At 39.8% G+C, this 15,683-nt stretch overlaps 2 protein-coding genes across 3 annotated transcripts in view; one reads left to right on the top strand and one right to left on the bottom strand.

The window, feature by feature from the left end:
* The window catches only part of slc4a5b (solute carrier family 4 member 5b), a 47,689-nt gene extending 41,246 nt beyond the window's left edge, over nt 1-6,443 (top strand). Inside the window, exons 32-33 of one of the 2 annotated variants that reach the window (XM_071465529.1) lie at nt 3,073-3,125; nt 5,762-6,443. In XM_071465529.1, coding sequence (XP_071321630.1) covers nt 3,073-3,125; nt 5,762-6,038 — 330 coding nt within the window. In that variant the 3' untranslated portion in view covers nt 6,039-6,443. Of the gene's footprint in view, nt 1-36; nt 587-3,072; nt 3,126-5,761 lie in introns of those variants that run through there. The other variant, XM_071465530.1, reaches the window with a different exon arrangement.
* Nucleotides 6,444-7,847: 1,404 nt separating this feature from the next.
* On the bottom strand, nt 7,848-10,150 carry ubc (ubiquitin C). Its single transcript, XM_071465532.1, has 2 exons — nt 9,991-10,150; nt 7,848-8,948 (listed from the first exon to the last, which is right to left on the bottom strand). The coding sequence occupies exon 2, from the start codon at nt 8,939-8,941 to the stop codon at nt 8,252-8,254; it is 690 nt and encodes a 229-aa protein (XP_071321633.1). The 5' UTR covers nt 8,942-8,948; nt 9,991-10,150; the 3' UTR covers nt 7,848-8,251.
* Between the last annotated feature and the right edge of the window lie 5,533 nt (nt 10,151-15,683).

Here is a 15,683-nt window from a genome sequence, read left to right as displayed (position 1 = left end):
GACTAATACTGAGTGTTTCTCCTCTCTGTCCCACAGTGTTGCTGAAAAGGCACTGTATAACACTTACTACAGTCTTTCTGTCTGTCCACCCTCCTGTCATGACGTCCGTCTCCCTCTTTCTCCACGTTCCTACACTTTAGAAAGAGCTGTTAGCCTCTAGCACCTGTTTATTTCCTTGTTTCAGTCCTCATCCAAAGAACCAAGTAGTTTGAGGACAGTGGTGTTGTCCAGTGGTGTTTCTGATTAAAGGATGAAGCTGGTAATATTCTATATTTTTGTTGTTGCCAACAAATCCCAAAACCAATGATGTGTTAAGCTCCATATTTTAACTTCTCCTGTGTTTTATCTGAAGTGTTGATCTCCATCAGAAGATATATTTGTGGTTTTAAGAACCAAAAACCATCTCAGTGTAGTTTTACATCTCCTCTCTCAGGCTTCTCTCTGGAGCTCAGTCAGCCAATCAGAGGAGAGGATCTGAGCCTCTCTTCTGATTGGCTGACTGTTTTCTGAGTGATCCAATAAAAATATAGCAGATTTCAGGTAAACACTCAGAGAAACCAAATCCTGCAAGGTTGGATGGTGGGTCCAGGTGGGCGGGGCTTGGGGCGTGGCTTAGGGTGGTGACTGCTTTGTTGTGACATCACAAAGTTCCAGAAGTCCTGACGGCTGGTTTTAAGGCTCAGTTTCTGAATACAGGCTGTGTGCATTTCTCTGTGGACTGAGGCTTTGATACTTTCACAGTATTAATATAGAACCTAGACCTGCTTTATAATCACAAACACATGGACATCTACCTTTAGACTGTGTGGAGCTTTAAGAGAAGGGACAAAAGCTCTGTTAATTAGCAAACTTGTTAGCTCAGCTGCTAACGAGAACAATCACTTTATTTAAAAGTACCGTAGACTTCTATTTCCTGTCGCACAGAGTTCCTCTTTTGTGGAGCAGTTCATACTCTGATGTGGGAGGTTAAATAAAACCAGAGAATGACAAGCAGCTAAAAGGCCACATCGCCTGAGGTTTTGGACTCTGGCTTTCTGTTGCCTCACAGATCACCGCTGTCCAGAATGTCTTTAAAAACCTCACAAATATATATAGTTTTATTTTTAAAAATCCAAAAACAGCTGCTAACTGTAGCAGGAGGCTGTAGTGTATTTATTGGGGACTATTTTCAGCAGCGGAATAATCCACATTTGGTGCTGTATTGAGTATTTGTGGCAGCAGGTCAGTGTGTGTGATACTGAGTCAGAATAAACTACAGTGTGTGTTCATTGTGACGAAGGAAGTTGTCACTCACATAAGATATTTGTATTATAACAAAAATATAGAACATATCCGTCCTCGTCCTTTAAGGTCCCCGTTTGTCCTGCATGCCAACTGCTTCCTCTCTCTGTCACTCAGCCCCACAGCTCTGTCCCCCCTCCAGTGAAGATCCCCATGGAGGCCATAGAGCCCCACACAGAGCCAGACCCCACCCATGTTAACCCCCCCTCCCAAAACCAGACCTCTGACTGTGAGTACACCGACCCTCTCCTCCACCTCCGGCTGTGTCGGCTTGATTTGTTTTTTGCATTGTTGATGCCTTTTACTAAATGTCACATGGAGTACTAATCGAGCTACTTGAGCTAATCGAGCTAATGACGTTAATCGAGCTAATGAAGCTAATCGAGCTAATTGAGCTAATTGATCTTTTGTTGCTGGTGACCGCGAATAGATTTCATATTGGCTACGAGCACACAAAAATGTGACTGTGAGCAGTTCTGTGAATAATTCAAAACTTCAATTAAATGTATTCGATCTATGATCATCAGGTATTAATGTTTGTGTGGACAGAATAATGGGAATCCGAGGTTTGTTCTAAGTGTACCTTAACATCACACAGCCTGATTACTGTTCATCATGGACGTCCAAAGATTTCAAGGGCAAAGGTCATTTAGAAAAGATCCGAAATACAATAGGCTGCTGTTTTAGATCTGAACAAACTGCACCGTGGAAAACAAAGAGAAAATAAATCTGAGTTTAGGGAACATGATGATAAAAACTGTGGATTAGAGAGATTTGCTGCACCGTATCATTATGTTAGCGTCTCCAGATTTCATTCACTAAATCACAACATGAATATATATATTATACTGTGACTGAAGGTTTTATTCACATAATCCAACCCTGCAGGTTCTGTTTTATTTTATTATTTATTTTTTTAATAACAGCCATGTTGTGTCTTTTTTCATTACATTAAAAACAAATTCTTTATAAAATTCAAAAATATTGAAGTTAATAAATAGTATCTAATTATACATAGTAAACATGTTTTATACTATTATTTATAATACTGTTTATAAACAGATTTTTTTAGTTTAAAAGAAAAGAGACAAACATAGAAGAGAAACATTTTCAAATGCATCAATGCAATGATTTTTTTTCCCTCATTCTTTTCATTTAAAACAAAATGTAATAATGCAGTGAGATGCAATAATTAGTCAACAAAAAATAATTGTCAACTACTGTTTTCTAACACTGTAAACTCTTTAGGTTTTGAACCATTGAACTAGACAAGGACTCTGGGGAAATGTTATTTGTATTTGAATTTGTCATGAATTCATCACATTTGATATTGGAAAATCAAAAATCAGATAAATGGCTGGTGAAAATAAAGTGGTAGCTGCAGACGTTAATGTTCAGAGTGATGGAAATGAAATGAAATGATGAGACTTAATGTGACTCGTCGACAAGGCTCCTCAGATTGTTTCCTAGATTGCAAACAATCACATTTTTGATGCTGTGTTCACTATATTAAAGATGGTCAACAGTAGAAATACAGACATGATTTGAATGTTAGTGGTGAAGATGAAGCAGTTGTTATGACAGTTAATGTGAAGATCTTGCAACAAATCAGGAATCTCATCTTCATCTTTGTTATCTCTCTGTGTGTTTGTGTTTGTGTTTGTGTTGAAATGTGTTTACATGCCTGTGAATACTTGTTTTGTTTCGTGCACATGTTCTGTGTGTGTGTGTGTGTGTGTGTGTGTGTGTGTGTGTGTGTGTGTGTGTGTGTGTGTGTGTGTTTCCTTACAGGAGATCAACCCGTACTCGACAGTCACATCTGATCAAAACGAACTAGACCGCAGGTACTGTGTGCTGAAACTGCACGTGCCCTACAGTGATCTGATTTACTCACCCGACACAAACACTGGCTGGGACCACAGCCCTGTCACCTCCAGGCGACCAAACACATAGTTACACACACACACACACACACACACACACACACACACACACACACTGTGCTCAGTTTGCAGCTGCTGCATCACTTGTATTTATATGTAAGTTGATGATTTTAGACGTTTTATTTTTAAACATAGACTCTTTGAATTGCTGACATTGTTTTTACACTGCAGGCCTGTACAGTAGAGGTGAGATAGGAGATGATTCAGTGCACCTGCATAGAAAGTACTGTGTACAGTGCAGTGCATGAGGGCATGACATTGTCATTTGAATATTCAGTAAGTTGTACAAACTCTAGGTCAGAGGTTTTCAAAGTCTGACACTGTGGGGGGGGCTGCTCTAGACAAAATCAAAACCCTCCCCACCCACCCCGCCATCTACAGGAATTATAATGTTACCATGGATTCAGTGAGTTACAACCTGAGCCCTGTTGTTTTTAGCCTATATCTACACTGCATCTACAACCCTGTGGATATTTCCTCTGTGTTCAGACTCTTGATGCAGTCAGGCCTCTGTGAGCTGACAGTGTTAAAGGAAAAATCAACCAGCCAAACTACAGAACTACAGCATCTTCCTCACTTTCCCTCCCACCCCCCTTCAGGGGGAGGGACACCTCAGTTTGAAAACCTCTGCTCTAGGTCTCTCCTGTAATTTCACTTCCAGTAGACTCCTGTTGTTTCTGTGTCTGAATCACTGTAGATCCTGGCATATCTAGACAGATTATTATAATTACTGTTCTCAGCTGTAAAATGTGAGCATTTCTCTGTGGACTGAGGCTTTGATACTTTCACAGTATTAATATAGAACCTAGACCTGCTTTATAATCAAAAAGCCTTTAGACTGTGTGGGACCTTTAAGTTCTGGTCTGAGATACTGTAACTGTTGGTCAGGCATGAGGTTTGGAAACACAGGTCAGCAGGGAAACAGTCTTCAGCACAACACTGGGGCTTTGGTGCAGCAGGATGCTATGAACATCTGCCACGATGATGATGATGATGATGATGATGATGATGATGATGATGATGATGATGGTTGATGAATCAGCTGAACCACTTTTCCTAGATCACTTCTTAAAATATGAGCCTGGGAAATGTTTATTAGGAACACCTGACTGAAACTTCACCAGGGTTTTCACAGGTGTTGATTCAAGTCCATGAGTGTTTTGGCGGATGTAGTTGGTGCAGCTTTGTGTTGCACTGAGAGGTGTTTCAAATCTTTGTCCACTCTGTTTATATCAGTGATTGTGAACGAGGTTATTCACCATCACAGGATTTTGGTTGTTTCTTTTGAAAATATCAGTTCCCCTTTAAACTTGCTCCTGTTTCTCTGCCGTTTGGAGAGAACCTTATAAAACACAGTGAACCAGTCAGAGAGCAAACGTAACATTTCTTCAGCTGCTGCGTTATGAAGCCTGATCCCAGAACAGTTACCAGCTGTCAGAGCCTCCCACTCTCCTGCCTCGCTTGTTGAGACGTGTGAAAATAAGGAGAAAACTTAAATTAAACAAAATCCATTGGTCTTCATCGCTGCTGTCATACACTTTTTCTCCACTGGCTGGTTGCACCTCTGCCAACTGCAGACACTGCAGGCTTCACACAGCGCCACAGGAACAGGCTCTGCGTCTGTTCAGAATGGAAATTCAGTGTAATTCATGAGGTCAAAACCCACAGTCCTTGTTTTACCTTCAGATCTTTATGAGGCTTCATTTGTCTCATTGATTAAAGAGTAAGGATTTTATTTTAACGTCTCTACCTGTGGAAGATTCCCACATGTTTTAATTTGTTATGTGTGAACTGATGATTTGTGTTGAAAAAGAAGGTAGTTTGTCTTTTTTCTGTCTTGACCTGATTTTTTTTTTCCAGTATTTCCTCTTAGACACCAGGATGCGATTTTGGAGCCTTTAACACAGTTTCTGTGTTTGTAAAATCAAAACAGTGGAGAAAAACTGTAACTTCAATTCAAGAGCACAACTTTATTCTGTATTTCTAGTGATTTTTTTATCTTTTTAATGAAGCTGATTGGACTTATTCTAAACTGAAAGGATAAAGGAATCATGAAATGTGTTGTTTTTTAAAATTTACATTAAAAATGTGATCCTCTTTGCTCAGAGCTTGCCAGAGTGAGGAGCCCTGACAGTTTCCGTTCTTGTAAAGTTTGAAGAACAGCACCCTCTTCAGTAATTCAACAGTCCAATCAAACTGGACCTTGCTGACGCGTTAAAAGCAGAAAATTAAAGTGTTTTTGTTTTTTATGTAACACGCTGCACCTTCAATGCTGCCAGACAGAAAATCACACAACCTCCATTTTTAAATGAACCTCTCATAAAGAAATCGTGTGTTAAAGCTTCAGTTCTTCTACTTTGTGTGTTGTTGAGCTTGTGTATGTGTGCAACACACTCAGCTGTCAGTTCATCAGGAACACAAACTGACTGTTAGCCTGAGCAGGGTGTTCCTAATAAACTGACAGTGTGTGTGTGTGTGTGTGTGTGTGAGATGGAGAGTTAAAGTGTAACCTGGCCGGTTCCACCACTGTTCCTCAGCATCACTCTGCACCTGAAGATCTGCCCCCCCTCACCTGTCCACTCCCAGATGAGCCTCACCCCCGGGGACGCTGCTCCATCACACCCGCCGCCTCGCCCGCCCGTGCCCCAGGTCAGCATCCGGGTGGAGTCTGACAGCGAGGAGTCAAGCCTCTGCTCCAACCAGCGAATCAGCCTCTACCCCCCTAAGAACCCCCCACCACCTGAAACACACAGGGACTTTTACAGAAACCTGCACGCTCACTTTGGTGACTCCTGTGCTGAGACCATTCTGTAACACAACTTACAAACACACACACACACACAGAGGGAAGGTGCAAAGTGTTGCATACAGCTCACAATCTGTCAGATATCTGCATGAGTCAGTTTGAATTCAGTGTCTAAAGTGTGAACTGAACAAACAGGAAGTGCCCCCCCCCCCACCCCCAACCCCCCACCCCCACCACCTTAGCTCTCAGGTCATATCTCCAGAAACCAGCTCCCTTTAGTGACACGAGTAGAAAGAAACAACCAAAATGTGTTAATAATAAAAGCATGAACCCTCTCTGAGCCTGTGTTAGCCATCAGTGTTGACTGCTGATCAGCTTTGCTTTTTTCTCTTGTGCATTTAAAGGACGGTAGAGAGGAGGTGGTTTATGTGCACTGAGCCCTGAAAATGTAATAAAACTACATTTAAAACCTGCTTGTGTTGGTTTGTTTTTTCTGAAGTTGAGTAACGTTCACTAACAGCGTGGCTGTTTAACAGAGACCAGCTCCCTCTGCACCACAGTTGGTGGTAATTAAAGTAGTGAGCCAATGAAACTATTGTTTTACTCTTAAAAGTTATGCTCATATAACTGATTTAATTTATTTTGATAGGATTTTATTTTATTTTTTTTGTGAATGAAAGTAGCTTTGACAGGATTGTTTAAAATGATCAGATTCAGTTAAATGTTAATTCTGTAACGCAGCAATATGTGAAGTTGCCGAGGCCAAAACTGAATACTTGCACATACATAGATACTGGTATTAAGTACTTGCAAATACATGAATACTACAATGCATATATATATATATATATATATACATAGTTATGTATGTGCATATATATATATATATATATATATATGTATATATATGTATATATATATATACACACACACATACATACATACATATATATTCATAAAAGCATACATACTGACGTGTGCTTGGCTATGTGTGTGTGCTTGAGTATGTTTGTGCACAAGTATGTATGTATTTGTGTGTATATGTCTGTATGTATATTTATATGTATGTATGTATGTGCATAATTATGTATTTTTGTACCTTTGTATGTATATGCTCGAATATTTATGTATGTTTGTGCTTGAGTCACAGCTCAAAGAAACATTGTACATTCCACTACATTTATTTAAAGGCTTTAAGTTACTTTTAAATTTAAGCTCTTACAAGTAAAACATCTTAAATATTATAAATTATGATTAATTGTTGTAGATTAAATTTTTTATGCCTTATTAATAATGATCCAGTAATATAAAAACATAACACTGACTGTGGCCACTCTGCATATTGAGTACTTTTACTTGCAGTTATATTTTGCTGCTTCTTCCAGCACAGATATAGATATATCAACAAGAACATATTAATATATCGTATTTCTGCGGCAATACATGTGAAATAAACTTGTGGTTACACTGGTCTCTGGTGACATCTAGTGGCCAAATACTAAAATTATGAGCACTGGAACATAAAAACCTGACGTATTATCTTATTGTTCAGGTGAAGTTTATATTTCACTGGTAATTCGTCTGAGCAGGACAAACGGTAATTTTCTGTTGTGACTTTCCAAAATTTGGAATATGAAAAATAAATTCATGAAACTAGAGCTGCAACCATTGATACCTGATGAAGACATTTTTCAAGCAAAATGGCCGAACTTCACCTCTTTCTAAATCTTTGTATTACTATGGATCAGATCAGAGACACTTGATGTCACATTGGGTTTGCAGAGTCCTGCGATAGGTGTTTTCACTGACACTTTACAGACTGAACACTGGAGAAAATTACAATTCCTCTGCTTATAAAACAAAACAAAAACTGACCATTTGACAGTGAGAAGCTGTTTATTAGTTATGATCAACACACTTAAAGATTTCCATAGAAGCTCAGCTTTCAAGGTCATAAACAGAATAAGCATTTCAGGTCTTTGATCTACCAGCTTGTTAACTTAAACTCGTTAGTGCAGTCTTGTCAATGTTGGACCACTTCAATCACAAACATGCATTCAGTTTAATCATCTTAACATCCTGTTTGTGTATTTGCCAAAATCAAAACTTTTGACTAATGCAGTGAAATGCGAAGTGAAACTATTAAAAGCCACTGAAAGCAAAAGTCAGGAATGCTTAACCTTTATTGAAATTAAAAAAGGAATGACTGACACCTGGAACAGGAGTGAATTCAACACTGCAATAAATGGAGGGTTTACTGGCACATCTGTTAAAGAGCGGCCTAGTTTCCTCCTCTCAGACGGAGCACAAGGTGAAGGGTGGACTCCTTCTGGATGTTGTAGTCGGAGAGGGTGCGGCCATCTTCCAGCTGCTTACCGGCAAAGATCAGCCTCTGCTGGTCTGGAGGGATGCCTTCCTTATCCTGGATCTTAGCTTTGACATTCTCAATGGTGTCGCTGGGCTCGACCTCCAGGGTGATGGTCTTGCCGGTCAGCGTCTTCACGAAGATCTGCATGCCTCCCCTCAGACGGAGCACAAGGTGGAGGGTGGACTCCTTCTGGATGTTGTAGTCGGAGAGGGTGCGGCCATCTTCCAGCTGCTTGCCAGCAAAGATGAGACGCTGCTGGTCTGGGGGGATGCCCTCTTTGTCCTGGATTTTGGCCTTGACATTCTCAATGGTGTCGCTGGGCTCGACCTCCAGGGTGATGGTCTTACCAGTCAAGGTCTTCACGAAGATCTGCATGCCTCCCCTCAGACGGAGCACAAGATGAAGGGTGGATTCTTTCTGGATGTTGTAGTCGGAGAGGGTGCGGCCATCTTCCAGCTGCTTACCGGCAAAGATCAGCCTCTGCTGGTCTGGAGGGATGCCTTCCTTATCCTGGATTTTGGCCTTGACATTCTCAATGGTGTCGCTGGGCTCGACCTCCAAAGTGATGGTCTTACCAGTCAAGGTCTTCACAAAGATCTGCATCTTGACACTGTTGAAAGAAAATGACGACAAACTTGAAAAAGTCTCTTGACACACAAGTCAATAGTCTATTTTGTTAATGATTTCCATCAATTAATCTGACTTTTAGATCAACCAATTAATCTACATTTAAAAACGAAGAAAAAAAAAAACAGTGCCCGGAGTCTTCTGACTTCAAGTGTCTTGTTTTCTTCAAACAGCCCAAAACCCAGATACAGTTATCCAACTATGATTTAATACAAAAATAATTCTAGATGTTAAGGTTTTAAATTGCACTTGCAAGGAAGCTCAGACTAATAATGGACAAATGCTACTTATCTGGATTATTGCATCTCATTAAAGAATTTCACAAAATCCTGTTGACCAACCAACAAAATATATTCACTTTATCATAACGCAAATCACTGACATTTCACAAGCTGGAACCAGCAAAACTTTGCAATTTAATCAACTCATCATTAGTCATAACTGTAAAGTCATCCTCTGTGCTGCTACGTTAACGGTTTAATGAACCACTTCCTACTCGAAGCTCAGTGAGAATATAAGAGCTTTCACTCTGAACAGCTCACTGGAAAAAACACGCAAATATCAACGCGTTTCATTCAGGACAAAGTGATTGTGTCCAGTGATTCAGCAACAGCAACCAGACGTTTCCCATTAGTATCGGCCCGGCGACGAAACAGCTGCTCAAGCTAACAAGCTAACGATGCTAACATAACCGGATGTCGCAAGAAATCTCTGCGTTTGTCGAATGTTTGGGCGTAAATTTATCCACCAAATTATCATATTTTGTGTATTAATCTCTTACAATTCACATGCAATTCTCCACCAACTGAACTGAGTGAATTAAAATGTAAATTCCGCTAAAAGCTGTGTTTTGACGACGTTTCCTTTTGGAGTAGGCCCCGGCCTGCACAGTTAGCCACCAAAACAACAACATCTGCTGATTCATACGTAACCAACAGCTGAATTGGCCCAACGCACATAAAATCACGCATGGAAAAGCAGGCGTGGACACCGCGAGTATAGATTTAAAAGTTCAAATCACTTACAAACAAATTGTTCCCGCTGGTGTTTACAAGTTCCTGCTCCTGAGGCTGTCAACGTTTTCCTGAACAAAGAGCAGCGGAGCGGTATTTATAGACAACAAGTCCGATATCCTTCCGCTGCCCCACCCGATGGAACTATAAAATATCTACAAACACACTATAAAGGAATTCTACGATCAATTATACAAAATATCTTACTACAAAAACCAGATATAGTAAAAGCTTTTTTATGGGGACCACAGGGAGCGTTTCAGAGGAACACTGAGGTAAAAACAAAAAAGGGTTCACAACCTGCGCGGATGTAGATTTTACCCAGAAAACAAGACAACAATAACAAGTTCCTCACTGATGCACAACACTGTTTATAATCAGTAAAATATATGTAAAATATTAAAGGTACAAAAAATGTTCTTGAGCTGCAGTTAACACTGTGCCACATACAGACCTTACTACTTAGATTTTTATAGATTTTACATTTATATCTGTTAAGTTATTCTTGTTTTTGTTTATTCTCTGAATTTGACCTCAGGGGTGTAGGTCTGGAGACAGTGATATAATCATTGCAATCTTGTCTTGATTTCATTATGATTATTGGAAGAGGTCAAAACTATCAAATAAAGTTTTTTTGTTGACAGCTGACTCCATGAAACTTCAGCTCTGAAACCCAGCCTCCACAAGCATCAGCCTGTGTTAAAATAGCTGTTACATCATTGATCTATAAGCATTATCATCATTAACACAGCGTTTGGTTCTGACATATTAAACCGGTGTCACTGATTATTGACTCATACTCACAGCCTGGGAACTGTGATGACCTCTGGGTTTCTTTGTTCCTCCAACACCAGTGTCTCTTATGAACAAACTGACAGGCTCACGTTTTTGGGTGTTTTCATAACCACATGAGCAGAGAACATATTGATTTTGGTGACTCTGTGGCTTTTTCCCCAGCACCACCCTCCTCCCTTTACACTGTTAAACCAGCAGGAGTCCTTGAATCCATGGACAGACACAATATTTGATACATTTTCCCAACAGGAGGAAACCTATTGATTTTAGTTACCCCATGACACCTGCCCTAGTGACGCCCTTCATTATTATTCCATTATGAACCAATACAACACCGTCTGTGACACTAATGACTAACCAGACGACTGCACTCTACTGAGTGTTTCTTCTTTCTAATCGTCTTTTGAGTTGATATAATCACCAACAACATTTTGTCTAAAGTGCATCCACTCCTGCCTGGGGTCCACTGTTTCTAAAATGAGCTGCTTGACCATTTAATATTCATCCCTTGAGATAAAGAGAATATTTTCTAAATGTCAGCTTTAATTTGAGGCCTTTTTTTGAGCCACATTTTACACCTGAATTATAAAATGCAGCCTACAGTAATTCAAGTGCAGAAGAATTGTTTCACATGCAAACACAGTGTTTTAGTTATGATACACATTAAAATTACAACATACTCTTGAGTTTGGCGTCTAGTACACTGAAAAACCTACTGGCACATCTTAATAAAAGAAGTGAGCTGGTATAACTTAATTCTTCAAAAAAATAAAAAAATATTTCAACTAATTTGACTTTTCTCAAAAATGAATTTTTGTAGTAACTCAGCTGTTTTGAATGTACTTACATTTTGGAGCATTTTAAGTATTGGTGATGTAATTCTGAGGTTGGGCGATGCTGCAAAATATTTTCTTTGATCCAACACCAAGTAACACAGGGCCAGGATCATTTTATTATTAAAAGCATCTTATCATGTAAGGGAGGCGGTGTGTCATGGTTTATGAGGTTTATGAATCACCAATAGGCTAAATATGAATATATTTTAGTGCCCACTAAATGATTTGCCAGAGGTTAGCATTCATTTTAAGGAGTGGCAGAATTTATACCTGCCACTGTGAGACCTGGCTGTGATGGCTTGTAGTAAGGGACTCATGTTCATGTTTGAGTGCACAGACATGACAGCAGCAGTGGAGAAGCAAAGAGTGGCTTCACTTAAATGTGTTTGCGACAACTGAACAATGTTTGCACAGACAGTGTGACTCTGAAATGAGTCAAACATAGAAGAGAGAAGACTAGAATTTTCAAAAACGAGACGTAGTGTTTGCAGTATCAATATTTTGGGATCGATCTGCCCCTATGTAATTCCTCAGCATGCATTTTCCCAGTTTTAGCCCCATCCCTCTCCATTTCAGTCATGTACACCTTTGCCATGACTGTCATTCATTGGACCTTATTTGAGAAATCATGTAATTATGGTGACAAAGTCACAAATTGCTTCACAAAAGGATAAAAACGAAACAAACATAAAATGAATTAAATTAAAATTCACACAGAGGCTATTTTAAGAGGAGGTTTAAAATATGAGACATAAAAGTCAACAATATTCATATAGTGAGGACCAGATCTTAATGTGTGGCACCTTTAACAATCTGATTTAAGATTGATAAGATCCAGGAAATCACAGGAGGGGGGGTTAGCAGGTCAGCATCGCCTACATGTAAAATCACCAAGGATGACAACTCTGTCATGTTTGGGTATTAAGACTAGCTCAGAGAATTTAAACCAAAAAGACATTATGTGGCGAGCTAGCACATTAGCAAACCTATGTACATATAATGTGTTACATTAAACTTTCTGAGAAGCAATTGAGAAACTGTTTCTGGATGAAACAACCAGACACATTGCCAGTCTGTCTGAGGCGTAATGACAGAAAGTATTTCGGGTGTTTCCTGTGTTCGTATGTTCCCTCACAACAATCGACCTGTCCCTGAAATCCTGTGTGTGGCCTGTGGGTGTTGCTGTGCCCAGGGGCCAACAGCAGTGCAGAGACTGTTCCGGGCTCTCGGTTTCACGTTTTGATGACATTACAGCAGTGGGTTTTTGCAGGAAGTGTAATGTTGCCACAAATTCAGTTAGTGAGCTGTGGGGTGAAACTTGAGATCTTTTTTTTGTTTGTTTGTTTTATTTATTTGCATTTAGGTAAATTGTCCACATTAAAATTAGTTGAATTAGCTGTGATCACTTCCTGTTTGCAGTGCACCCATGGACCAACTGTCATTGGATCACTGTGATATTAAGCATCTTTGTTCAATTATTGCTAAGCAGATTTATGGATGTTCTTTTCTTTGCAACAGACATCAGAGAAAATGATATTGTGAAGGTGTGAATCTAAAAATATGGATCTCATATCATCATGTTCTGATCTCACTGAGGCTCGATTGGCTTAAATTGCAATAATCCGATGCTGAGGTATTAAAAGTTATAATAAACTTTAAACCACTGTGGAGAAATAACTCTGCAAAATGAAGTCCATAATAAATCTTTCACCTGCATCTCTCGATTACACATAAATATCATCGACAGATATTTCCTGCATCTGTTGCCTCAGTGGTGTGGGTCTGACCCATGCTGTTAGCTGCTTGTAATATTAATGATCTCCTTGATTTGCTGCACTCATTATGAGTTTCTCTGGATAATAGCACCGACTAAACTCCTTAAATGCAGACATAAATGTAATGTATTTCTGGCTCTGTGAATGCCGTTGGTTCATTAAACTCGTGTGGGCAGCTCTCAGTTTCCTCAGAGCGCCTAATATCATCAAGCATCTGGTTAAAAGCTTCTCAACAGTTGAATTAACCGCAGCAGGAAAGCCTCTGGAAATTGCCATCGTGGCAGGAAGCATTATCTTCTTATTAGCATTCACGACGGCAACAGAAGGAATCATTAGTACATTAAAGTGGTTCTGAGGTAGGGAAATGCTGTGGGGCAGGATTTGCCTCCCACCCGTCAGTGTGTATTTGCAAGCCAAAAGCACTCGGTCCAGAAAAAAGTTGCTTGTCAAAGTGAATGGAAGCCGGAGCTGCATGCTGTGGTGAAAGTAAGTAGTTCATACTTCAAAGAAACTTTTTCGTGACACTTAAGTAGATTAAAATCTTTTCATGTTGGGGATGTTGGAATTTTGTTTTGCTGAAAATCTAAAGCAGTGGTTCCCAAACTAGGACTCAGGGCCCTCACAAGGGGTCTCGAGACAAGTCTAAGGGGTCCCAGATGATTAACTGGATATAACAGCTGTTTGACAGGGACTGAGGAATCAAAATATATGGCTTGTGATTTTTATTATAAGATCACAAACCAAAAGGTTGGGAAATTCTGAGTCAGATTCAGCTGCTTCGGTGAACAATCAATGGAGGAAAGTTTGGAAGCACAACTCAGCAACATCTGTACAGATTCTGTGCAGCTCTGTGACTGATGCACCCATATGTGTGAGAATATGTAGGATGAAGTGCCCCACCCAGTTCTTTCTTCTGCAAAGCAAACTGCAATAAGTGTAAAACTGCAGGTAATTTGCAGTTAAAGACCTAAAACCTGCAAGAACTTCATACAACCCTGAGCATGAGTGCGTTGAGACCAAAGCTGATTTCAAAAGGTGCTTCCATAAAACCCAACTGCATGTTTAAAGCTGCAGAGCGAAAATTAATTAGTAGATTCTTTAAATTTGCTCCAGTTGTGTAATCCATTATCATTTCTGATCAAAGCTAAAATATAACTGTTGGTATAATGCAGTTTATTTGCAGAATAATTTGAGAAGTCTGCAATGTTCAAGTGTATTTGTCAATAATAAATCTGTGTCTGCAAAAACAAAAATAATGGAAGCCATGATGAAGAGTATAAGTGATCTGTAGCAAATATGTGAAAACACTGTTATGGTCCTTTAAAGACATTTCTAGAACAAGTTGGACGGCCATGTTTCTCATGCAAACCCCTGATCAGATCAGACGTTACTGCCTTCTCCATAACCCCTCTCTCAAATCAGGGACTCCTTACAAAACAGTTGGTGAAAGTCCAGAGTTTTACTCAGGTTTTATGAACTTCTAGAAGAAGCCATTTAAATGAGTATAAATTTGCCTTTATAATATATTTATCTTCTTCATCATAATCACCTGAGAGGGCCATTAAAAGCAGTGCTCACTTGGAGAGTTTCCACCCTTTTCCTCAACATAAATAACTCCTGGCTAAGTGCTCTTAAAAAACACAGAGCTGCTTCCTCTACTTGCTAAAATTATGCAGGAAGAATTGACAGAAACATAAATCAATACAGGCAGCATAAATAATCAGCAAACAAAGGGCAGGAGGAGCCACTTATTATGCTCATCCTCCCACTCACTTGACCTCACCTGCATACGAGCAACGTCTGGGCTGAATACAGTTCTTTATCAGCAGACTTGTTGCAGACACTGATGTCCATGTGTTTGTGATTATAAAGCAGGTCTAGGTTCTATATTAATACTGTGAAAGTATCAAAGCCTCAGTCCACAGAGAAATGCACACAGCCTGTATTCAGAAACTGAGCCTTAAAACCAGCCGTCAGGACTTCTGGAACTTTGTGATGTCACAACAAAGCAGTCACCACTCTCAGCCACGCCCCAAGCCCCGCCCACCTGGACCCACCATCCAACTTTGCAGGATTTGGTTTCTCTGAGTGTTTACCTGAAATCTGCTGTATTTTTATTGGATCACTCAGAAAACAGTCAGCCAATCAGAAGAGAGGCTCAGATCCTCTCTTCTGGCTGACTGACCTGTTGTTACTAAAGCTCCAGAGAGAAGCCTGAGAGAGGAGATGTGAAACTACACTGAGATGGTTTTTGGTTCTTAAAACCACAGATATATCTTCTGATGGAGATCAACACTTC

Source organism: Trachinotus anak, unplaced genomic scaffold (assembly GCF_046630095.1).
Source record: "Trachinotus anak isolate AG129_WGS33_773 ecotype Australia unplaced genomic scaffold, CSIRO_AGI_Tana_v1 ptg000028l, whole genome shotgun sequence".
Taxonomy (NCBI): Eukaryota; Metazoa; Chordata; class Actinopteri; order Carangiformes; family Carangidae; genus Trachinotus; species Trachinotus anak.
This window is presented reverse-complemented; position numbering and strand designations above follow the sequence as displayed.

Bases quoted from the DNA above. Each gene is read 5' to 3' on its own strand.
- ubc (XM_071465532.1), bottom strand. From the start codon at position 8,941: ATGCAGATCTTTGTGAAGACCTTGACTGGTAAGACCATCACTTTGGAG.